At 42.0% G+C, this 25226-nt stretch overlaps 1 protein-coding gene across 4 annotated transcripts in view; it reads right to left on the bottom strand.

Moving 5' to 3' along the window:
* Positions 1-25226, bottom strand: part of Tmem117 (transmembrane protein 117) — a 443332-nt gene that overhangs the window by 206220 nt on the left and 211886 nt on the right. For all 4 annotated transcript variants that reach the window (XM_051160255.1, XM_051160258.1, XM_051160257.1 and 1 more), the window contains exon 4: positions 9379-9478. In XM_051160255.1, coding sequence (XP_051016212.1) covers positions 9379-9478 — 100 coding nt within the window. The remainder of the gene's footprint in view (positions 1-9378; positions 9479-25226) is intronic.

Below are 25226 nucleotides of genomic sequence, written 5' to 3'. Positions count from 1 at the left end.
ACTGAGAATTCAATGCACATGAAGGTCAACGCTACCTGAAGTTCCTCTCATGAGGGAAAATATTATTTTTAAAGCGTTATCAATGCACACACATGTAGGCATATAAATATTTATTGCAAAGTTACAGCCCCGTCAATGAATAGGAGGGGGAATAGAAACGGTGTTCGGGGAACCTTCCCTGGGTGGCTGTGCTTGCGAAGCAGAGGCTTGCATTTACTTTTCCATCTCTGCCTGAGTCCAGTGGGGGAAAGGTCACTGTTTCATATAACATAAGCAGAAAGAGACCTTGGGCTCTGCCCCAGTTTACAGAAAGAAAAAAAAAGAGGAGCGGCCTGTGGGATTCACGCCCACCCTGGGTGGTTAAGCCCAAAACACACTTCTCTTCATTCTCAATCCTTTTCTAGCTTTCCAGTAAAGCAGCAATGAGGAAAAGGAAGGAGTCAGGTTAGCAAGCAGAAACAGGAGGCATTAAAGAAGCAGGCATTGACCCATGCAGCTGAGCTAGAGCTTGAGAAAAAGGCAGCACCGTAGGCTGAACAAGAGGCTTTGTGTCCCCCTTAGCCTTACATGTAAGAAGGGAGATGTGTATAGGGTGGAAAATAAAATCAGAAAAGACTAAAGGTCAAGGCGACACCATACACATTCCTTTGAGGGGGTCTAAACAAGTGAACTTCACTGTTCAGATTTTACAAACGTATAGGCAGCATTCTAGAGTATAGAGGAGTGCCAAAGAGAGAAAATGTTTGCAGAATTGGGTACAAACAGGTCATAGATAAACAATAATATTACAATAAAGACAGAAAATGGCTACCATATCAAGTGCTGGCAGGAGCTTTCAAACTGCAGAGAGATTTTTGGCAAGTGTTTTATCTTGTTGCTTCTCCCTTGACTTTTGTCAAAAGCAAAACCAGGACGTACTGGGCCATGCCACCTGTCTACCTCAGCACTGAAATTGCAAGGGCAACTCCAGGCAGTATGCTCCTGGGCCTGGGTAATGGTGGGATGTACTAAGGCCTGGGAAGTCCAGGCAGCATGAGGAATGGCTCAGTGACCTGCCCTGTCACTCAATGGGTTGGGCTCAGACAAACAACACAACAGCAAGAGTGAAGCTCTTACATCTGCCACATGTCGCACAGTAAGTCCTATCTAGGGCCACATGTTTCCTATTTATAGAAAACACGTAACAGAACTAGAAACTGTGAAATCCATTTGAGAAATGTGCAAATTGGGCCCCTATGTACTGTATCATTTTTCTTGCAGGTCAAACATGAGTGTCAAGGTCAGAGAGTCCTTGTTTCTGAAACCTTGATCTGGTTCTCACTTCTATTTTACTTCTCAGTTGAGGTAAAATCGCAATCACAATTAATGTAGAGTTTTCTCAAACATATCATGCCAAATGTCAAGTACATTATTTTCCAATATGTGCACCTCAGTCTGAATACAATTTCCTAATGGAAATGAAAAGTTTGATGTGGCATATCCTAGACTTTGTGAGTGGCTTGTTCTAACCGTTATTTTAAGTCGCCAAAAGCAAATCATTTTTAAGCGGGGAGGGATGGGCATCTTTGGCTGCATGTGTGCGCACATGCAAGCCTTAGATATCATCTTCAGGAACATTATCTGCCTCCTTTGATGTAGAGTCCATCAGAGGGTGCCCAAGGCAAAGTACGTGTGGGTAACAGTAGGTTGTGTATGTACGCACATATATAACAACAACAGATCTAGATTCAGGAAGAGAATGTGGGCCGAAGCATGGGGGGCATCAGAGTGAGGACACAATAAGCAGGGCTGATGCAAATACAGAGTGAAATGTGAAATTCCCAAAAGATAAAGTTGCAATTAAAAATCGAGAGACCACATAAGCAATGTTTCAGATGGCCTTCTGAAACAGAGCAGATTTCATCCCTTACCTGACAACTATGGGTATCAAAAAAATAAATAGGAGATCCAAGATGGCGGCGAGCAGTGTGGACCACGTTTGGAGGCTCCAGTGAACAATTCAGGAAATTGCACAGATTTCTGAGCCAGGAACACCGAGGTCCGAATATCACAGGAGCGGGAGTGCTCCACGGTTCGGAGGGACCAGGGTGCGGAGGACCTGCGTGCCCCTGCACACGGGAGGAGTGTGGTTTTTCTCTGATCGGAGCAGCAGCGGCAGAGGCAGCAGCACCAGCGGCACCAGCAGCGGCGGCTGAGGTTTGCAGCTCATAGCCTTCCGGTGGAGGCGATTGGTGTGGTGGCTGGTGGGAATTGCTGCGGGAGAGGGGACTCGGGGCAGGATTTGGGTCGCGTGGAGCCTTTGGACCCAGACTGGACTCGGCGGACAGTTCGGACCCAGAGTCCCGGGTACTGGCCCGGCCCAGCAAGCAATTCTGCCTGAGGCACTAACTCAGCGTGGCCACACCTCCCCTGCTGTGGCATAGGCTTAGTTGAGCTCCCAGCTCCACAATAGGCACCACCTCAGCTCAGCGGCAGCTCCCCTGCGGTGACACAGTCTGGGCGGAGCACTTGGTTTCACCACAGGCGCTAACTCAGAGCAGCTGCAGTTCTCCTGCTGTGGCGCAGGCTTGGTGACATGCTCAGTTCCATCCTAGGCACCACCTCAGCTCAGCGGCAACTGCCCTGCGGTGACACAGTCTGGGCGGAGCACTTGTTCCACCACTGGCGCTAACTCAGAGCAGCCACAGTTCTCCTGCTGTGGCGCAGGCTGGACAGAGCTCTCGGTTCCACCAGCTCTAAGACTCTGGTTGGACACAGTGTGAAGTTTGAATCCAGAATTCCTGGCTGAGATTGGTGGACAGTTCGGGCCCTGAGTTAATAACTGACCACAGCACGCACGTTGGGCCAAAAGGGCCTAGCGGAGCTTGGTGCGTAGTCCCAGCCCAAAAATTCTGGCTGGACCCTGTGTGCATTTTGGGCCCAAAATCTCTAGCTGAGCTTGGCAGACGGTTCAGGCCCTGAGAATCTAGCTGAGTTCTGCCCATGGTTCGGTCCCAGTGCTCCTGGCTGGACTTGGCAGGGAACACAGAAGGCTGTGGATACCTTGGCCTGACCCAACGCTCATTCAGAGACCCAGAACAATTGCAGGATCCACAGCAGAGGGGGGCTGAGGATCACTGGCTGTGAGAGACCAGAACAACAGGGCTAACCTCCTAACATCCACACCAGTGAAGCTTTGAGCTCGCAGCCTAGGGAAATCGTGAGAAAACAAGTGAATCTATCGTCAGACACCCTCCATTCAACTCTGGAAGCTACCCAACAAAAACAAAGACGGCAAGATGTCTAAAGGACAACGAAAAAGCATACGCAAAAAACCCCAAAACAACATGGCGTCTCCAGTTTCCAGCTATCCCAAAGAAAACAACCCAGAGAACTCAAATACAACAGAAATACAAGAAAATGACCTCAAATCCTTAGTAATGAGGATGATAATGGAGGAAACAAATAAAATTTGTAATCAAATGCAGGAAGACGCAGACAAACAGGTGAGAGACATAAAAGAAGCACATAGAGTGGAACTGGAAAAATTGCAGGAAAATGCAAACAACCAGATGAAAGAAATAAATAAAACGGTTCAAGCTCTGAAGACCTATAAAGAGGCAATGGAAGAAACTCAGGAATATACAAAAAATCAGATGAAAGAAATCAAAAAATCAGTTCAAGATCTGAAAATGAAAATGGATTCAATGATAAACACACAGACAGAAGAAAAACGAGAACGTGAGACCTCAGAGAAGAAGGCGAGCAACACAGAGGTGAGCTTTTCTAACAGAATCCAAGAGATGGAAGAACGAATCTCAGGGCTAGAAGATACAATCACAGATATTGAATCAACCATTAAAGAAAATGCCAAATCTGGAAAACTCCTGACACAAAACATCCAAGAAATTAAGGACACCATGAAAAGAAGAAATCTGAGGATAATAGGCATTGAAGAAAGAGAAGACATCAGACTCCAGGGCCCAGAAACTATTCTCAACAAAATCATAGAAGAAAATTTCCCCAATCTAAAGAAAGCGATGCCTATAAACATACAAGAGGCCTACAGAACACCAAATAGAATTGACCAGAAAAGAAAAACTGCCCGCCACATAATAATCAAAACATAAAACATGCAGAACAAAGAAAAAATATTAAAAGCTGCAAGGGAAAGGGGCCAAATAACATTTAATGGTAAACCTATCAGAATTACACCCGACTTCTCAGCAGAGACCATAAAAGCCAGAAGGGCCTGGACAGAGATCCTGCAAACCCCAAGAGACCACAGATGCCAGGCTAGACTACTTTACCCAGCAAAATTATCAATAACCATTGATGGAGAAAACAAAATATTCCATGACAAAAACAAATTCAAACAGTACCTATCCACAAACCCAGCTTTACAGAAGGTACTAGAAGGAAAACTCCATCCCAAAGGGTCAAGCTACAACCAAAACTACCCAGGAAATAGATAACTATCCCATGGCAAAAACACAACTACACAAACGCTCGACTGGAAACAACATCAAAATTAAGACTCTTAACAGTCACTGGTCATTAATATCTCTCAACATCAATGGCCTCAATTCTCCAATAAAAAGACACAGACTAACTGAATGGGTACATAAACAAGATCCAACATTCTTCTGCATCCAAGAAACACATCTCACCCATAATGAAAGGCATTACCTCAGGTTAAAAGGTTGGAAAAAAATATTCCAAGCCAATGGTCACAAGAAGCAAGCAGGTGTAGCCATTTTAGTATCGAACAAAATAGACTTTCAACCAAAATTAATCAAAAGGGATGAGGAAGGACACTTCATACTCATCAAAGGTAAAGCCAACCAAGATGACATCACAATTCTGAACATCTATGCTCCCAATACAAGGGCACCCACATTTGTAAAAGATCTCCTAAAAAAGCTTAAACCACACATCGATCCCCACACAATAATAGTGGGAGACTTCAACACCCCACTCTCACTGAAGGATAAGTCATTGAAACAGAAACTAAGCCGAGAAATAACATCATTAACCAATGCCATGGGTCAAATGGATCTATCTAACAGATATCTATAGAACCTTTCACCCAAACAAGAAAGAATACACCTTCTTCTCTGCACCCCATGGAACCTTCTCCAAAATTGATCACATCGTAGGTCACAAAGCAAGCCTCAATAGATACAAGAGGATTGAAATAATACCTTGTATCCTATCAGATCACCATGCTCTTAGGCTGCAATTCAACAACAACAGAAATAACAGAAAGCCTACACATACGTGGAAACTAAACAACTCTCTGCTAAATGACACCTGGGTCAGGGAAGAAATAAAGAAAGAAATCAAGGAGTTTCTGAATTTCAATGATAATGAAGAAAAAACATACCCAAATTTGTGGGATACATTGAAAGCAGTGCTAAGAGGAAAATTCATAGCACTAAGTGCCTTTAAAAAGAAATTGGAAACATCGCACATAAGCATCTTAACAACACAACTGGAAGCCCTAGGAAAAAAAGAAGCAGAAACACCCAAGAGGGGTAGACGCCTGGAAATAATCAAACTCAGGGCTGAAATTAACAAATTAGAAACTAAGAAAACAGTCCAAAGAATCAACAAAACCAAAAGCTGGTTCTTTGAGAAAATCAACAAGATAGACAGACCATTAGCCAAACTAACTAAAAGGCAGAGAGACAGTATTGAAATCAACAAAATCAGAAATGAAAAGGGAGACATAACAACAGACACTGAAGAAATTCAAAGAATTATAAGATCCTACTTTGAAGGCATATACGCCACAAAATTTGAAAATCTAAGGGAAATGGACGATTTTCTTGAACAATTTCACTTGCCAAAGTTGAATGAAGAACAGATAAACAAGCTAAATTGTCTCATTTCCCCTACAGAAATAGAAGCAATCATCGATGGTCTCCCAACCAAGAAAAGCCCAGGGCCAGATGGTTTCAGTGCAGAATTCTACCAGACCTTTAAGGGCGAGCTAATACCGATACTCTTCAAGCTACTCCAAAAGATAGAAATGGATGGAAATTACCAAATTCATTCTATGAGGCCATAGTCTCATTGATACCTAAACCTCACAAAGACTCAACAAAGAAAGAGAATTTCAGACCAATTTCTCTTATGAACATAGATGCAAAAATACTAAATAAAATACTTGCAAAACGAATACAGGAGCACATTAAAGATATCATTCATCATGACCAAGTAGGCTTCATTCCAGGCATGCAGGGATGGTTTAATATACAGAAATCCATCAATGTAATCCACCATATAAACAAACTGAAAATAAAAAAACACATGATCATCTCCTTGGATGCAGAGAAAGCATTTGATAAAATTCAACACCCATTCATGTTTAAAGTTTTAGAGAGATCGGGGATATAAGGCACTTTCCTCAACATAATAAAGGCTATATACAGCAAGCCAATAGCCAAAATCAAAGTAAATGGTGAGATACTCAAGGAAATTCCTCTCAAATCGGGAACAAGGCAAGGCTGCCCACTCTCTCCATATCTCTTCAATATAGTACTCGAAGTTCTAGCCAGAGCAATAAGACAACAAAAGGAGATCAAGGGTATCCAAATGGGAAAGGAGGAAGTCAAATTATCCCTCTTTGCAGATGATATGATAGTGTACATAAGTGACCCTCAAAACTCCACCAGAGAACTCCTACAGCTGATAAACACCTTCAGCAAATTGGCTGGATACAAAATTAACTCAAAAAAGTCTGTAGCCTTCCTATACACAAATGACAAGCTTGCAGAGGAAGGAATTAGGAAAACCACACCCTTCACATTAGCCACAAGCAATATAAAATATCTAGGAGTTACCCTAACTAAGCAAGTGAAGGACTTGTATGAAAAAAATTTCAAAACTCTGAAGAAAGAGATTGAAGATGACCTGAGAAGATGGCATGATCTTCCTTGCTCATGGATCGGGAGAATTAACATAGTAAAAATGGCCATCCTACCAAAAGCAATCTACAGATTCAATGCAATCCCTATCAAAATACCTACACAATTTTTTTAAAGACATTGAAAGTTCAATTCTGAACTTCATATGGAAAAACAAAAAACCCAGAATAGCTAAAACAATCTTGTACAATAAAAGGTGCTCCGGAGGAATCTCCATACCTGATCTCAAACTGTACTATAAAGCAATAGTAATTAAAACAGCATGGTACTGGCACAGCAACAGGCTGGTTGATCAGTGGAATCGAATCGAAGACCCAGATATGAATCCACACACATATGGTCACTTGATTTTTGACAAAGAAGCCAAATCCATTCAATGGAAAAAGGATAGCATCTTCAACAAATGGTGCTGGTCTAACTGGAGGTCTATGTGTAAAAAAATGAAACTGGACCCATATTTGTCACCTTGCACAAAACTCAAATCCAAGTGGATTAAAGACCTCAACATAAAACCAGAGACACTAAGCCACTTAGAAGAAAAAGTGGGAAAGAGCCTGGAACATATTGGCACAGGAGACAACTTCCTGAACAGAACACCAACGGCCCAGGCCTTAATGTCAACCATTAATAAATGGGACCTCATGAGGCTGAGAAGCTTCTGTAGGGCAGGAGACACTGTCAAGAGAACAAAGCGACAGCCTACAGACTGGGAAAAAATCTTCACCAACCCTACATCTGACAAAGGTCTAATATCCAAAATATATAAAGAACTCAAGAAATTAAACACCACCAAACCGAATAACCCAATTGAGAAATGGGGCTTGGAACTAAACAGAGAATTCTCAACAGAGGAGTATCAAATGGCTGAGAAACACTTAAAGAAATGCTCAACCTCCTTAGTCATCAGGGAAATGCAAATCAAAACAACTCTGAGATTCCATCTTACACCCATCAGAATGGCTAAGATCAAAAACTCAAGCGACACCACATGCTGGCAAGGATGTGGGGAGAGAGGAACACTCCTTCATTGCTGGTGGGAATGCAAACTAGTACAGCCACTTTGGAAATCTATCTGGTGTTATCTCAGAAAAATGGGAATAGGGCTTCCTCAAGACCCAGCTATTCCACTCCTTGGAATATGCCCAGAAGATGCTCCAGCACACAACAAGAAAATTTGCTCAACCATGTTCATAGCAGCCTTATTCATAATAGCCAGAACATGGAAACAGCCTAAGTGTCCCTCAGTAGAAGAGTGGATAAAGAAACTGTGGTACATATACACTATGGAATACTACTCAGCTATTAAAAACAAGGAATTCCCGAAATTTGTGGATAAATGGATTGAGCTAGAAATGATCATAATGAGTGAGTTAACCCAGAAGCAGAAAGACTCAAATGGTATATACTCACTTATATCTGCATACTAGCCCAAGGGGCATGTCCCACAAAAGCCTTCACTTACCAGGAAACTGGGACAGAGGGGAAGGCATCCTATTGGGACTCTAAATGAGAGACACATGGGAGAACAGCAAAATAAAAGGATCCAGAGGGTCCTAGAAATCTACAAGTAGAACAATATGATAGGCAGAGTTGGGCCCAGGGGTCCCGCTCAAACTAAGGCACCAGCCAAGGACAATACAGGAGGTAAACATTAAACCCCTTCCCAGATCTAGCCAATGGTCAGAATATTCTCCACAGTTGAGTGGAGAGTGTGATACGACTTTCCCACGTACTCTGGTGCCTCACATTTGACCACGTCCCCTGGATGGGGAGACCTGGTGGCACTCAGAGGAAGAACAGCAAGTAGCCAAGAAGAGACTTGATACCCTATGAGAATATATAGGGGGACGTAATCCCCCTCAGGAACAGTCATAGGGGAGGGGAATAATGGGAAAATGGGGGGGGGAGGAATGGGAGGATACAAGGGATGGGATAAACATTGAGATGTAACAAGAATAAATTAATAAAAAAAAATGTGTTCATTAAAAAAAAATACACTAAACATCCTAAAAAATAAATAAATAAATAAATAAATAAAGGACCCCAAAAAGATTATTCAGAACTTCCCAGGGCGGAGTTTTGCACTAAGGACCATGGATATGTTTGTATCCTCAGATATACACCTGCGTATATACATGCGCGCGCGCGCGCACACACACACACACACACACACACACACACACACACACACACACACATTCCAAGAGGAGCTCCATCATCAATGTTCTGATTGCATGTTTTGTTTTCTGAGGGACACAGGTATTAAATACAACCTCTAGACTAATCTATGCTACACAGTCCATCCTGTACAAGAAGTAAGTGGTGAGTTTTCAACATTGGTACACACTTGTAAATGCGTACACTTAAAAACACTTAGTAGCTGTTTCCACACAACGCCCTCCCAACACTGTGAACACGCTTTACACCTGGCACGTGTTCAAACTGAGAGAAGTTGAAGTCTTCTTACCATCCAGGCTGTGACGAAGTCCCCCATCCAGGTTCCAACAGCAGCGAGTTTCATGAAGCTCTCGTTGCGGATGCCCATGTAGTCCGTAATGATATACGCTCTGTGGAAACAAACACAAGACATCGGTCCAGACTCAGGGAGCTGCCCAGTCAAAGCCTCTGACGCAGCCACGCACATTCTTGCCCTTCTTAGAAAGCTTCCTAGCTACCATCTCACACTTGTTCATACATTTGCCAAGGCAAGGGGGAAGTTTAGAGGGTGTTTGGGTCAGTTTCTATGACAACTGAGTACTGATTGGGAATTCAGCCGTTTGCTGCGTGCAGTTCACCTCTGAGCTGCAGCTCTAGCAGCAGCTTTTGAACACTCAAACTGCAATACTCAGCAGAGGCCTCATTTCATGTTCGCTCAAGTGTGAGCAGCACTGAAACAATTCCTGACGTGCGGAACTTGTCAGGAAAGATGTGCTCTGTCAAGTCAGAATCATTGCGAAGGCAGTAGGTGGGGCACCTCTGTGTATCACACCAGGATGCTGTTCAGAGAACTGTCAAGTTTTAAGAATGATGTCTGTCTGCACAGTGGTGTAGGGTGAAATTTAATTCAAAAATATGTAACTACAATAACTATTGAAACAACAATAACAAAAATGTTTAACACACTGCTTAATTTTATATAGCTAATTCTTATTTGCTTGTAATAACATAAATTCGCATTCTTCACAAATCAAGAAGAGATGGCTGGTGGTACCGTGACATCAGGAATGAGACCATGTGGTCTTGGTGGAAGCACTTCCTTTTCTATTTTCTCCTCCTATAATTTTTACTAATTATTATTTTCTCGTGTCTCTAGGGAAGCTGGGAAAAATCAATATCACACGAACAAATAAATAATTGCTGGTAATCAAATTTCTTTCTCCCATTCTTCTTAACTATCAGGCTAAGAACCACTGGTCTAGGTAAATGTGCTGAGCTCTCGTGTAAAACCTGTACTTGGTGATTGCGTTTCCACGTTAGGTGAAGAAGTGCTACTACAAGGGCTTGTGTGTTCACAGTGTGTAATTTAAGTACAGTGTGTCCATCAATTTTCATCTAGGTACAGTGATGTGTTTTACTGTTTGCATTTTACAGATGTGAAATCAACATCTAGAGTTCTGCAACTTGTTCTAAGTAAGCACTTCACAAATGAGTAGGGTTAGAGCTTAAATATTCCTTCCCCTCACATATAGGCTTTTATCCATTGTGCAATACCTGCCTCCTGCAAGTTTAATGGAGATATAAAAATACGGAGAAAATCTACTTTGTACTTTAGTAGACAGTAAAGATAAATCAGAGTAGGGTTCAGCAACATTAGCCACTACTCAGAGCGACCACCATGTACTGGACACCTTCTCTTTTAGGCTCACCAACCTGACTACCTCCATCTTAAAGCTCAGCTTGCTGCTATCCAGTTCAGCACCACCACCATAACTGATTAGCTGTGAGACAGTGAGACCCATGGAGTATCAACTTTGATAATTGTCCAACATTTTCAGTGCACCACTTTGATGAATATGTTCAGTGACATCTTCCTCCATGTCCATCTTTCCAATGAGTAAAAATAATTAGGGCATGATGAAAATTTCAGGGTACATTTTGTGAGTGAGTGTGTGTGTGTATGTGTGTGTATGTGTGTGTGTGTGTGTGTCATACTTTGCTTCCGTTCATAGCCTGAACATACTTTTAACACATCAATGATCCAGCCAAGAACCACTAAAATAAATATAAGTAAAAAACAAAAACAAAAATTAAGCCCTCTAAAATCTGCTTAAATGCATCAGAGTTAATAAAACGATGGAGATTAGAGATCTCTGGGCAGCATGTCAGAGAAAGCTGTGGCGTGGTTAGGTGCATTGTCCCTGGAGACACTTACTTATTCTTTATGCAAGGCAATGGCAAGCTAGGAGTGCCCTGCTCACAGAACAGCCCCGGTGCGCAGAAGGAAGAACACTGGAAATGCAAAGAGCCACACTGGCAAAGAGGAAGGAAGGACCAGACTAGAACCCAGCACACAGTTGTTTGTCCTTCATGGCATATGTCATGTTCTGAACTTCTCTGGGGAAGTGACCAGAAGACTAAGTCAAGCCAAAAAATAGTCATAATACATTCTAAGAATACTAGTATAGATCATAACTTGTTACAGAGTGTGGTCTAAGAAAATACAAGGTCCTGGAGGCTACAACCGTGGTTCTTAACCTGTGTGTCATGACCCCTTTGGGGGGTCAAACAATCCATTCACAGGAGTCTCCAAAGACCACGGGAAATATCAGATATTCACATTACAACTCCTATCAGTAGCCAAATTACAGTTATGAAGATTATTTTTATAGTTCGACATCACCACAACATGAAGAACTATACTGAAGGGTCTCAGCATGAGGAAAGTTGAAAGCCACTGGGCTAGAATAAAGGAGAGAGGGGATATCCTTGATGAACATGCAAACCAGCCCTCACCATGTCCATTTATGACAGGATTACATTGTTTCAATACTACTCATGCAACAGAGAAAGCTATGAGCCTCTCTTGGAAAAGCAAATATAAGTTGGATCCTATATACATTTTATACATGCTATGCAAAATGAATAGATGACAAGAAATATGATCATATCACTGAAAATATGAATTAAAAAACATATTTAAACATAATAAGCTCCAGAAAGATAGGGAGAGGCATCAGCTATTTTGCTCACTGCTGGACCCCCAGCGTCTACAGCGCTAGCTGCATCAGGCAAACATTTATTTAACCTATGATGGATGGAATATACATCTGCCATGGGTAGGTCTACGTACATTAACCTTACAAACATCAACAAAATGGGTTGAGTCATGGAAAACATACACATAAGATGTTAGGAACCTGATTTATTAGGTATGTTTGCTTTTCTCCAAACTGTATTTATGGCTCTTTATTGCAGGACAGCTGCCTCAACTTACCTAGAGTCATACGACAGGGGATAACAGGAACTGTGCTGCTCTGTGGCTATGGGCATACAGTTGGTCCCACCTACTATAGCAATATAGATGAAGCGGGACCATTTATAAAATAGCCAGCCAAATGACTTAAAGGGGAACAATGATGAATGAAGACCAGCGATTATTATTACTATTAGTGCTTTTTACAAATACAAGTATGCAGACTTGACATAAAAAACATTCAACAACTACGTCATTAACTTGCATATCAGTTGGCATTTAATCACGCTCCCTTGTTGGGTTCTAAAGGACAGATAATTCTTTGATTTTTTTTTTCTTTTTAATAATTTTAGCCAGAGGGAAGATCACTGTAAAAGCTCAAATTGTGGATTTTCACATACTCAGCTGTTAGGCATAGATTCAGAATTAGTTTTTAGTGCTAGAAGGCAATTATAATTTTAGCTTTGTTTGGTGCTACAGTTGATTATTTCAATCATACATCATGTGGACTTTGGATGACATTTCCACTATTAATAGATCTTGGAAAAAATCTTGCTTATGAATCACCCTACCAGATAAAAATTTTCTAAATTAATTTCTTGGAATCTAACTTCATTCTTTGCAAACTTTAAGCTTAACCATCAAGCCCATTACAAATGTCTGGAGGCTTCGATATGCAGCACGTTGGAAAGGGCAGTAATTATACTAACAGATCAGCCACAAGAACGCCTAAGACTATATCCCGTGCAAATGCTTAGCTGCTCAATGGCTACCATGGCTGCAGTCTGAAATGAACTAAGTACTCAAGGAGAGCACACCAGAATGCATTGGTCTTAGAGGTGAGAGTCCTGATCACTAACAATGAAAGATCCAGTTCACGTCCACCAATTATTTACACTAAATCGGTGAAGTCAATGCCGGGTGATTTAGGTGCTGGGTCTCCGAGAGTTTAGCAGGGCACTATAAACATAGATCACCAGCCCAATATAGATTTATGCTTCACTGCAGATCCAACTGTGGCCAGCTGGATTCATAATGTCATGCTTGTCTCTCCGAGCCGTTTTGGGGCAACATAAACAAGATTGGGGGCTTGATACACAAGTAAATCACGGGTAAGGGTTGACTTACAAAAGCAAAACTCTGTGTCACACAAAGAAATGCTTGAAAAAGCTTTAAGTATTCTTAACTTGCTGAGGTAAAAATGTACCACTCTGCCTTGCCAGGAAGTAAGCACTCATGATTGTGTGTGTGTGTATATATATATATATATATATATATATTCAATCATTATCCAAATAACCACACTTTAGTATTGTTGCTCAAAAATCCTCATTTTTGACTAGTAAAAGACTTTGATAGAGTTCAGACATGCATATAAGAACTTCCTGGCCAGACCAAGGCTATGAAGTTATGGATAAATGCTAATGGCCATGCTATAAATACTGCAAGCAGTTGTCTAAAGCACTCTGAATGATTGCAAGTGCACCAGGCCTAACAAGGCTCATTGACAGCCTGTCAGCTCAGATTCCCCAACATTAGACTTCTATTTCTCACCTATTTCCATATAGAAACCATAAATATACCTATACACATAAACATTGAGTTTTAATTGCCCAAACCAACCCCTGAATATACACATGCTACACCAATTCTGTCTTCCATTCCTTAGCAAACCTCAGCCTGGTCAGAAGATTCCATCTGCGTGAGATACATTCTGTCACTGTATCAGGCCCCATGCCCTTAACCCTCAGCATACAGTTAATCACTGGAGTGACTTCTGAAGAGCTCTCAGTTCTCTTCGACTTAGCTGTCATCACCACTATTGATCTTTTCATAATTATTTCTAATATGAAATTAAATAGCCTTTCCTTTTCCTAAGGTATATCTCATTGGAACGAGAGTCATGAGACATGAAGCCAGTTTTGAAATTGCTACAGACCTGTGCTGTTACCCAAAGGCCCTTGTGTGGAAGGCTTGGTCTCCAGGCCCTAGGACTTCTAGGAGGTGGTGGAACCTTTACAAGGTTGACCCCACTAGAGCTATGCATTTTGAGGGGAACAATGAGCCATGAGATGAGCAACTTGGCTCCATTCTATGTTTACCTTAATGGTTCACCATGACACAAGCCTCTATTTCTCATGAACTAAAACATCCATAACTGAGAGTTTAAAAATACATCTTTTCTCATTACAGGCTGTTTATCCTATGCACTTGTGATAAGAATAGAAAGCTACTGACTCAGCAACTCACCTCATGCCCCCATGACCTGGAAGAAAGCATTCAACCTCAATAATCATGCACTTTCTTATTAACACAGCATGATGTGTCTGTATATATATGTGTGTATTATTATCACACTGAACCAGGTATAATTAATACATAGTAAATAAGCATTAATTAAACACTGAATTCATATATGCATGCCAATTTTTACTTACTTAAGCCCAGTCCACCACCAGTTCTCATAATGGGGCAATTTAAACATCTTAATTGAATGCTATAAAAATTAATGAAAATATATAAAAATATTTAGTAAATTAAAGCAATATAAATATGGAGCAAAATTTCCCTTCTCAGGATTTTATTTAATATTACAGGTAAAAAAGAACATGCTTCTAGGACAACAAGTTCACTATAAACAAAAAAATGTTAGTTGCTCAAATCATGTTCATGTCAATTACTAGTCTATTTTTATCATAAGAATATACAACCTAGGTTTAACAGATAGATAGAATTCTATAAATAGATAAGGTAAAATTGATAGATAAGGTCTTTAAAAGCTTCAGAGACATACAGAATATGGCATCTGAAGATGTGTTTATTATTTTTAAAGATTCTTTGACATTAAGACAGATTAACTCCTGGCAACACCCAGCCTACCTCAAAGAGGATGATGAGCATCAAAGAACCTTCTTATAGAGATGACTTCAAATGTCACAAACCAGTCACTGGGCAAAATGTCCTCATTTCTGCCACAGAGAGAATTCTGCCTAAAAATGGGCAAGCTTGGATGCAGGCAGAGTCGACAGTCAAACTCTGCCAAGACAGGGTAAGCAAGTCCTCAATAGTTCCTGCCTCACAAATATGTCTATAAGATATATTGGGCCAGAAGGCTGAAGATGATGCTCCAATGTTATAGAGAGTTTTGGTTGACTGTTCAGGCAGCAAACTGTGTCTGTCATTTTCTCATTTAGGAAGCTGCTAACCCGTACTTTCTGTCTACTCAGATAATTAATTTTATTCCTTCTCAAGTTTCTGATGGGGTTGAAGGCTATATAGCTTAGTTTTACAATTAATCTTAGTTGTTTAGGGGTTAAAATGTTTTTAGGTCTAGATAGCTGTTTTAAGTTGATAAAGCTGAGATATGATAGATATTGATTTACACTAAGAATTTTAGACACACCACGATAGGAAAGATGTTTTCTTGAAGGTTGCCAAATACAAATAGCCAAAACATTACGAATGTAACATTTCCATAATTCCTGATTGTTTTATGGTTCTCCTTGCTGTAGGAAGTTCACTGTATATATGTATAATAATATAAATGTATATGTAAAAAAGAAAAATAATAAAAATAAATAAATAAAGGTAAGTAGCAGCTGTCCAGTTGGACTTCAGGCCCACTCAACAGGAGGATCACATATAGTCCTGTATACTTAGTCAACTACCGATGGCTAGTAAGGTCATGAATCATAAGGCAGAACCTACTACTGGCACTTTCTTAAGCAATCTAATTCCTAACTGTGTTCCAAATACTGATCCTTGCACCCACAGATGAGTGGAGTGCCCGCCCTTCATCACAGAAGCTTCATCTTATAGCAGATAAAAACCATTACAGAAAGTCATATGAATACACCATTGCCCTTCTGGTCATTTAGAGTTCCTGATCTTCTTTTTAGAGCTAAGCAAGTTTATTACCATAGCTAAGCAGTGGTTAACACTCACATTTATTATGTCACATAATACAAATGAAAGACAAAAGTTACTGCAGCACAGTATATATTCTCTGCATGATCCAAAATATTTAGTGGTCCTAAAAACTCTCTTTAAAACCCAGCTGCTCATCAAAATTAAAACCATATTCTATTTAAAATAAAGATATTGTATGTTATCACAGAGTTAGACTTCAAGAAATATCAATTTAGTACAGTTTGAAAAGTTGCAGATGGATACATTTGAAGGACACAGTCTGACAGTGTGGCAGATATAACAAACATCAGATTAAAGGTTTTAGGCGTAACACAAAAACTTAAGCTGTCAGCAGAGAGATATGGCCCTTTATAACTAAAGCTACTATGAAGTTATTGCACCAGTGCTAACATGAATATTATAAGCATAAAATTTTTACACTATGAAATGATTACCATACTTAAGCATCTTATTTTAAGATAATAATCTGTTGAGTAAAATTAATGACCTACATTGTATAATTATTATATACATAAAAAAATCAATGAAGCTCAGTTTGTTTATATACCCACAGGAAAACGAGGACAAAAATTATGAGGAAAGGATAAGGGAACTTCTCAATGAGACAGGTGTTAGGTGAGGACCACAGCCTTGCAGGTTAACCATGTTAAGTCAGCGACTAACAAGACACTGTGAAAATAGACAATTCTGCAACATACCAAACCACAATATAAAGGTGATCTATGGCAAACAAAAATTCTTACTTAAAGGGACACTACGGGCTTTGCAATCAGAAATCTCCTTCTTGGCAAAGAGATTTGGCTTGGTGTTTTAAATATGCAGAAGTGAGTGGTAGGGATCCAGCCTTAACTTCCCTCAGGGCCATGCACACATTTGTGCTCTGCATCTTTTTTCTTCCTTTAGCTGGTCAACAGGTGCATCCTCTTACATCTTCCCTTGTTATACTCAGCCACCCCTGAGTTGTATACAGCAGCATGTCACTATTTTTTTTTTTTTAATTTTATGGGCGCACACAGTTTTTCCTTAAGTCTCAGTAGAGACATTGAGCCTTTGAACAGTGTTGGAACTGCTGTGACTGTGAGACTCCTGAGGTTGTATGAATGCATTTTGCATTAGAGGACTACCATAAATCTATGGAGGTCAGAGGTGAAATGCTATGGTGTGAATCCAGAATGTTCCTCCAACAAACTCATAATCTGACCACTTATTGGCCAGTGAGAGGTGAGCTTTAGGGAGAAAGGACTGCGGAGGTTTTAGGAGGGTAGGGTCTAATTGATGGAAGTGGGTCAGAAAGCCTTTGACTCTCTATCCCAGACCCAACTCCAAGCCTCTCTCTGCTTGTGCCACTATCGGATGACTTAGCCACAACACCTGTTCTACAGCCACAGACAACTGCGTGATGCCTTCCTCAGTGTGATGCCTTCCTCAGTGTGATGCCTTCCTCAGTGTGATGCCTTCCTCAGTGTGATGCCTTCCTCAGTGTGATGGACTGAAACCCCCTGAGACCGTGAGCCCAGATAAGTCTCTTTCCCTGGAAGTTACACGGCCAGGCATTTTAAACACAATGACAAAAATGTGTGTTATATACATAATCCTAAGAAACGTAGCTAATCGGTCTTTGACAAAATGGATAAAACCCAAAAGTCGGTATAAAAAACTAATTACTGGAACAAAAGGAGGACATTGCTCCAGACCCCTACAGAGATTTATCAAAGGACATGCACATAGTAATAAATTTTATGCCAGTAAAGTTGAATTTTTGATTTTTTAAAAAATCAACATATTTCCAGATCATCATTGAGAACATACCAAACTGTATATTGGTTCAAAAAGAGAAATTGAAGAGAAAAAAAAAAAAGTAGACCTACAGCCACTCACTAAATTTACTTCTTAGCTATTCAGCTTCCCGACAGTGAAAACTTAAGGCCAGATGTGCACATGGGCACCCGGGACGTGTGAAGAAATGCTGGCAACATGGGTGGTCATAAGAGACTGCGACTGAAAACCACCATAACGCCCATCAACAGAACAGAACAGAACAGATACATGAGTTAAGGCATTAGCACATGATGCATCACTATGCCACAAAGCCTGAGGGAGCTCAGAGACAGCCATGCAAAAGCTGGGCACAGAAAAAGAACGGACACACAGTGGGATTGTGAAATGTCCATACGCTCGGGAATAGGCAACACGCGGAGCTAAAACTATGAAGCAAAGCCAGGAAGGAGGACAGCGGTCACCTGTGGGGAGAGAGGGTCACGATGCCAGAACTCAGCCAGAGGTCTCTGGAATGCTTGTGACCCTCTTCTCTCACTTCATGTGACTGGGGATAACATGGGCAACAACGTGGGAAGCCACTTCCCATGATGATTGCCTTTCACAAAATTATGCTGTGTGTGTGGATGGTGTAAGCTTTTCTGTAGGTACATTAGTCTGCATTTTCAAATAATGAAAATAAAAAAAATAAAAAAAACATAAAACTAGCATAGTCAGAAGCCCCAGGGGTGGTGGATTTTATGATCATTTTATACAAAGAGCACTAGGGTAATTTTTGAGAGAAATTTCTTTTTAACTTAGATTGAAGGTGCTCGTGCTGGGGCAGAGAGGAAGCAAAGTTTCCTGAAGTGTGACCCAGGCTGTGCCTTGTAATAGACAATTGGGGACACAACCTGGCAAGGAGGACATAATAGAGATCAGCAGAAACCAAAGCTAGAGCCTGCAGATGCGTGGAAAGGTACCAAGGGGAACTAAGCTCTGACGTCAAAGTCTATGGACAGTTCATGTCTGGAGATCAGAGTGCTTGAATTCCTTCCATGACGTGCTCTTTAACTGGCCATGCCTCTTAGCGTCTGTTCATAGCAAGGTGACATTTTGCTGACTATGGGGGCTGCCATTAGTGCATGCAGCAGAGATGAGGTCAGGTGCCATTACCAGGAGCCATACACACTCGACCTGCCGACCTTTATTTCAAAGAAGTGACATAACAGGTCATGTTGGAGCAGACACTCACTCAGGCCCAGGAAGAGTCACTTGCTTCCATGGATTCCTGGGTCAATGGAGTTACTGGAGAAGAGGACAGGTAGCATCCATGAGTGTCTAGGAAATCTCTTAGCACTCCTGACAGGCAAACTCATAAGGCATGGCTGTTGAGAAGAACCTGAGAGAAAGGCCCAGAAAGATGAGATTTCTCTACACATACTCTGGCTATGTAGACAGCCAGGCTTCTTGGGGAATGGCGGGGGGAAGGGGTTGGTTGGTAGGATGAGTACTCAGTGTGATCTGATCAATGTAAGCTCTTCAACGATTGGGAGTTAGGGACACCCATAGACAATGCAGGGACTGAGCCACAGAGGGTCCTAGGAAGCCGAAGTCCACACTACCTAGAAGGCCTAAGTTCCAACAGTGCACAGCAACAGAAGAGACACCCAGGAAAGGGAATAATAATTAAGTGATACTGCACTTTCTTTGGCTGTTACTTGAAAAAATGCAAACTCCATAACCTCGGCCTGGGGCAGGTAGGCATTATTAGAGTTAATTCAGTGCTTAAACATGAAAGGGGATATTGAACTCCTTACTAGGGGATGCAGGTAGAGCTACAAGCCATTAATTTTATAGGTTAAAATATGTCAGTGCAAGTCTGAAATCTGATTCTCTGAAGCATCTACGCCACCCACATACGATGCCAGAGATTTTTGCACAATTGGCTTAAGTCGGCTTGGCAGACATTATGCCCCTCAAAACTGACAGCCTCAGATTTTTACACCAATTAAAAGGTTTGTCTGGGGATTTTTCTTCAGGCAGTGCAGGTACAAAAAGCTGAGAAACATCTATCCCTGAAAGACTAGGCACTGAGGATGCCTCCCAGCATCTGCAACATCACATAAAAGCAGCTGCTTATCCTTGAAGGAGAGGACCACCTACTTATTCATTCCCTCAGCTATATTGATTGAATATCATCTCTATGCTGCTGACTGTGCTAGGTGATGGGAATACCAAGATGAATGAGACACGGTCATTACCATGCGGTAAATGGAAAAGGACTTGCAAACAGACCCACAAGCCCTAAGGGGGAAATGCTGTGTGGGGGGAGCTAGGCTGGGATGAAAGGCACCTGATTCTTCCTTGGTGAAAAGGAGGAGCAGAGAGCAGGGAGGGCCTCAGAGAAGACAGTGAAGGTGTTTGAAGAAGAAGGACACAGATGTCCAATGGCAAGGAGTGCCAAGGGGGCTGCAGACTGAGATGGGAGCGTCATCTATGTCAGATCTTTAAAAGGCTTTCCACTTAGGGAACTGTCTCAGTCAAGGCACTTCAGCAAATAAGAAGCAGCAGGCAACTGCGGATGGATCAAGAGATGAGGATGGTAACGGTCAGGTGATAAGGAGTAGATGATAGGTAGCTACATGGAAGACTGATGATTTTAGACTCGGTTCCTTGAGCTAATTTACTCTTCGTCATCAGGATTCCAGAAGACCCGTTAAACAGCAAACCAGAAATTTCAGCAAAAGCGACCACAACTGCAGCAGCCAGAACCTCAATACACCCTCTGAAGCATTTCTCTCTAGGAGCATCTAGAAGCAGAGCAATGAACCGCCAAGTGATGCGAAGTGAGGCAAAAGCAAACAAACAAAACAAAAACAAAAACAAAAACAAAAACAAAAAACCCTCTGGTTTTGGGGCTCATATTTATCTCCTCTCAGAGTCTGTACCAGGATGTTTATCAACTGTCAAAGACCATGCCCCCACAATAGGCAATTCCCATTCTAGTGGACAAATATCACATGCCCTCACACAAGCCTATTTCATATCCCATACTTGGGATCAAAACAAAAACATGTTTACTTTCACTACAGATGATAGATGAATATAAGTGATAAACCATAAATCATAGATATTGGTGATATATAGGTGATATAGAGATATATAGAGATAAACAGGTAGATTATTGAGAGATAGATAGATAGATACATAGATAGACAGATAGATGATTTATTAATTGAAGACATACAGACAAACAGACTAGCAGATTCTGAGTACACATGCACATTATGTAGGTGGACTTATTTTTTAAAATTGCTTTATATAATTGCGGGGCTGGCAAGTTCACACACTCTTCAGAGTGGGTTAACAGGTTAAAGAACAGAGAAGAGCTGGTGTTGAAATGTTCAGGAAGTATTGCCTCTTTCTCTAGAAAACCTTAATTTTCAGTCCTTAGATCTTCCAGCTGACTGCCCACCTCATGCCGAGTGCAAGATCCTTTACCATTACTTAAAGTCACCTGACCAAAGACATCAACCACATCTACCAAGAACTGTCAGATTGACAGTACACTAAAAGTGTACTGAGCTGGAGCCTAGTCAAGATGAATTATTAAAAAAAAAATCGCTGGACCCATATCACCAACTTACATTTAAAGATGCATTTGTATTTATATCCAAATAATACAATCACTATAAGCTCTGATAAAATATTTTTGAATCGAGGAATCCAAGATGGCGGCGAGCAGTGTGGACCGCGTTTGGAGGCTCCAGTGAACAATTCAGGGAATTGCACAGATTTCTGAGCCAGGAACACCGAGGTCCGAACATCACGGCAGCGGGAGCGCTCCACGGTTCGGAGGAACCAGGGTGCGGAGGACCTGCGTGCCCCTGCACACGGGAGGAGCGTGGTTTTTCTCTGATCGGAGCGGCAGCGGTAGAGGCGGCAGCACCAGCGGCACCAGCAGCGGCGGCTGAGGTTTGCAGCTCATAGCCTTCCGGTGGAGGCGATTGGTGTGGTGGCTGGTGGGAATTGCTGCGGGAGAGGGGACTCGGGGCAGGATTTGGGTCGCGTGGAGCCTTTGGACCCAGACTGGACTCGGCGGACAGTTCGGCCCCAGAGTCCCGGGTACTGGCCCGGCCCAGCAAGCAATTCTGCCTGAGGCACTAACTCAGCTCCAGCCACAGCTCCCCTGCTGTGGCGCAGGGTTAGTTGAGCATGCTGCTCCACACTAGGCAGCACCTCAGCTCAGCGGCAGCTCCCCTGCGGTGACACAGTCTGGGCGGAGCACTTGGTTTCACCACAGGCACTAACTCAGAGCAGCTGCAGTTCTCCTGCTGCAGTTCTCCTGCTGTGGCGCAGGCCTGGCCTAGCACTCAGTTCCACACTAGGCGCCACCTCAGCTCAGTGGCAGCTCCCCAGCAGTGACACAGTCTGGGCAGAGCACTTGGTTCCGCCATTGGCGCTAACTCAGAGCAGCCGCAGTTCTCCTGCTGTGGCGCAGGCTTGATGACGTGCTCAGTTCCATCCTAGGCACCGCCTCAGCTCAGCAGCAGCTCCCCTGCGGTGACACAGCCTGGGTGGAGCACTTGTTCCACCACTGGCGCTAACTCAAAGCAGCCGCAGTTCTCCTACTGTGGCGCAGGCTGGACAGAGCTCTCGGTTCCACCAGCTCTAAGACTCTGGTTGAACACAGTGTGCAGTTTGAATCCAGAATTCCTGGCTGAGATTGGTGGTCAGCTCGGGCCCTGAGTCAATAACTGACCACAGCACGCACTTTGGGCCAAAAGGCCCTAGCGGAGCTTGGTGCGTAGTCCCAGCCCAAAAATTCTGGCTGGACCCTGTGTGCATTTTGGGCCCAAAATCCCTAGCTGAGCTTGGCAGACGGTTCAGGCCCTGAGAATCTAGCTGAGTTCTGCCCGTGGTTCGGTCCCAGTGCTCCTGGCTGGACTTGGCAGGGAACACAGAAGGCTGTGGATACCTTGGCCTGACCCAACGCTCATTCAGAGACCCAGAACAATTGCAGGATCCACAGCAGAGGGGGGCTGAGGATCACTGGCTGTGAGAGACCAGAACAACAGGGCTAACCTCCTAACATCCACACCAGTGAAGCTTTGAGCTCGCAGCCTAGGGAAATCGTGAGAAAACAAGTGAATCTATCGTCAGACACCCTCCATTCAACTCTGGAAGCTACCCAACAAAAACAAAGACGGCAAGATGTCTAAAGGACAACGAAAAAGCATACACAAAAAACCCAAAAACAACATGGCGTCTCCAGTTTCCAGCTATCCCAAAGAAAACAACCCAGAGAACTCAAATACAACGGAAATACAAGAAAATGACCTCAAATCCTTAGTAATGAGGATGATAATGGAGGAAACAAATAAAATTCGTAATCAAATGCAGGAAGACGCAGACAAACAGGTGAGAGACATAAAAGAAGCACATAGAGTGGAACTGGAAAAATTGCAGGAAAATGAAAACAACCAGATGAAAGAAATAAATAAAACGGTTCAAGCTCTGAAGACCTATAAAGAGGCAATGGAAGAAACTCAGGAATACACAAAAAATCAGATGAAAGAAATCAAAAAATCAGTTCAAGATCTGAAAATGAAAATGGATTCAATGATAAACACACAGACAGAAGAAAAACGAGAACGTGAGACCTCAGAGAAGAAGGCGAGCAACACAGAGGTGAGCTTTTCTAACAGAATCCAAGAGATGGAAGAATGAATCTCAGGGCTAGAAGATACAATCACAGATATTGAATCAACCATTAAAGAAAATGCCAAATCTGGAAAACTCCTGACACAAAACATCCAAGAAATTAAGGACACCATGAAAAGAAGAAATTTGCGGATAATAGGCATTGAAGAAAGAGAAGACATCAGACTCCAGGGCCCAGAAACTATTCTCAACAAAATCATAGAAGAAAATTTCCCCAATCTAAAGAAAGAAATGCCTATAAACATACAAGAGGCCTACAGAACACCAAATAGAATTGACCAGAAAAGAAAAACTGCCCGCCACATAATAATCAAAACACAAAACTTGCAGAGCAAAGAAAAAATATTAAAAGCTGCAAGGGAAAAGGGCCAAATAACATTTAATGGTAAACCTATCAGAATTACACCCGACTTCTCAGCAGAGACCATAAAAGCCAGAAGGGCCTGGACAGAGATCCTGCAAACCCTAAGAGACCACAGATGCCAGGCCAGACTACTTTACCCAGCAAAATTATCAATAACCATTGATGGAGAAAACAAAATATTCCATGACAAAAACAAATTCAAACAGTACCTATCCACAAACCCAGCTTTACAGAAGGTACTAGAAGGAAAACTCCATCCCAAAGGGTCAAGCTACAACCAAAACTACCCAGGAAATAGATAACTATCCCATGGCAAAAACACAACTACACAAACGCTCGACTGGAAACAACATCAAAATTAAGACTCTTAACAGTCACTGGTCATTAATATCTCTCAACATCAATGGCCTCAATTCTCCAATAAAAAGACACAGACTAACTGAATGGGTACATAAACAAGATCCAACATTCTTCTGCATCCAAGAAACACATCTCACCCATAATGAAAGGCATTACCTCAGGGTAAAAGGTTGGAAAAAATTTTTCCAAGCAAATGGTCACAAGAAGCAAGCAGGTGTAGCCATTTTAGTATCGAACAAAATAGACTTTCAGCCAAAATTAATCAAAAGGGATGAGGAAGGACACTTCATACTCATCAAAGGTAAAGCCAACCAAGATGACATCACAATTCTGAACATCTATGCTCCCAATACAAGGGCACCCACATTTGTAAAAGATCTCCTAAAAAAGCTTAAACCACACATCGATCCCCACACAATAATAGTGGGAGACTTCAACACCCCACTCTCACTGAAGGATAAGTCATTGAAACAGAAACTAAGCCGAGAAATAACATCATTAACCAATGCCATGGGTCAAATGGATCTAACAGATATCTATAGAACCTTTCACCCAAACAAGAAAGAATACACCTTCTTCTCTGCACCCCATGGAACCTTCTCCAAAATTGATCACATCGTAGGTCACAAAGCAAGTCTCAATAGATACAAGAGGATTGAAATAATACCTTGTATTCTATCAGATCACCATGCTCTTAGGCTGCAATTCAACAACAACAGAAATAAGAAAAAGCCTACACGTACGTGGAAACTAAACAACTCTCTGC

Source organism: Acomys russatus, chromosome 17, assembly GCF_903995435.1.
Source record: "Acomys russatus chromosome 17, mAcoRus1.1, whole genome shotgun sequence".
NCBI lineage: Eukaryota > Metazoa > Chordata > Mammalia > Rodentia > Muridae > Acomys > Acomys russatus.
The sequence above is the reverse complement of the archived record's forward strand: the minus strand, read 5'-3'. Positions and strand labels throughout refer to the sequence as shown.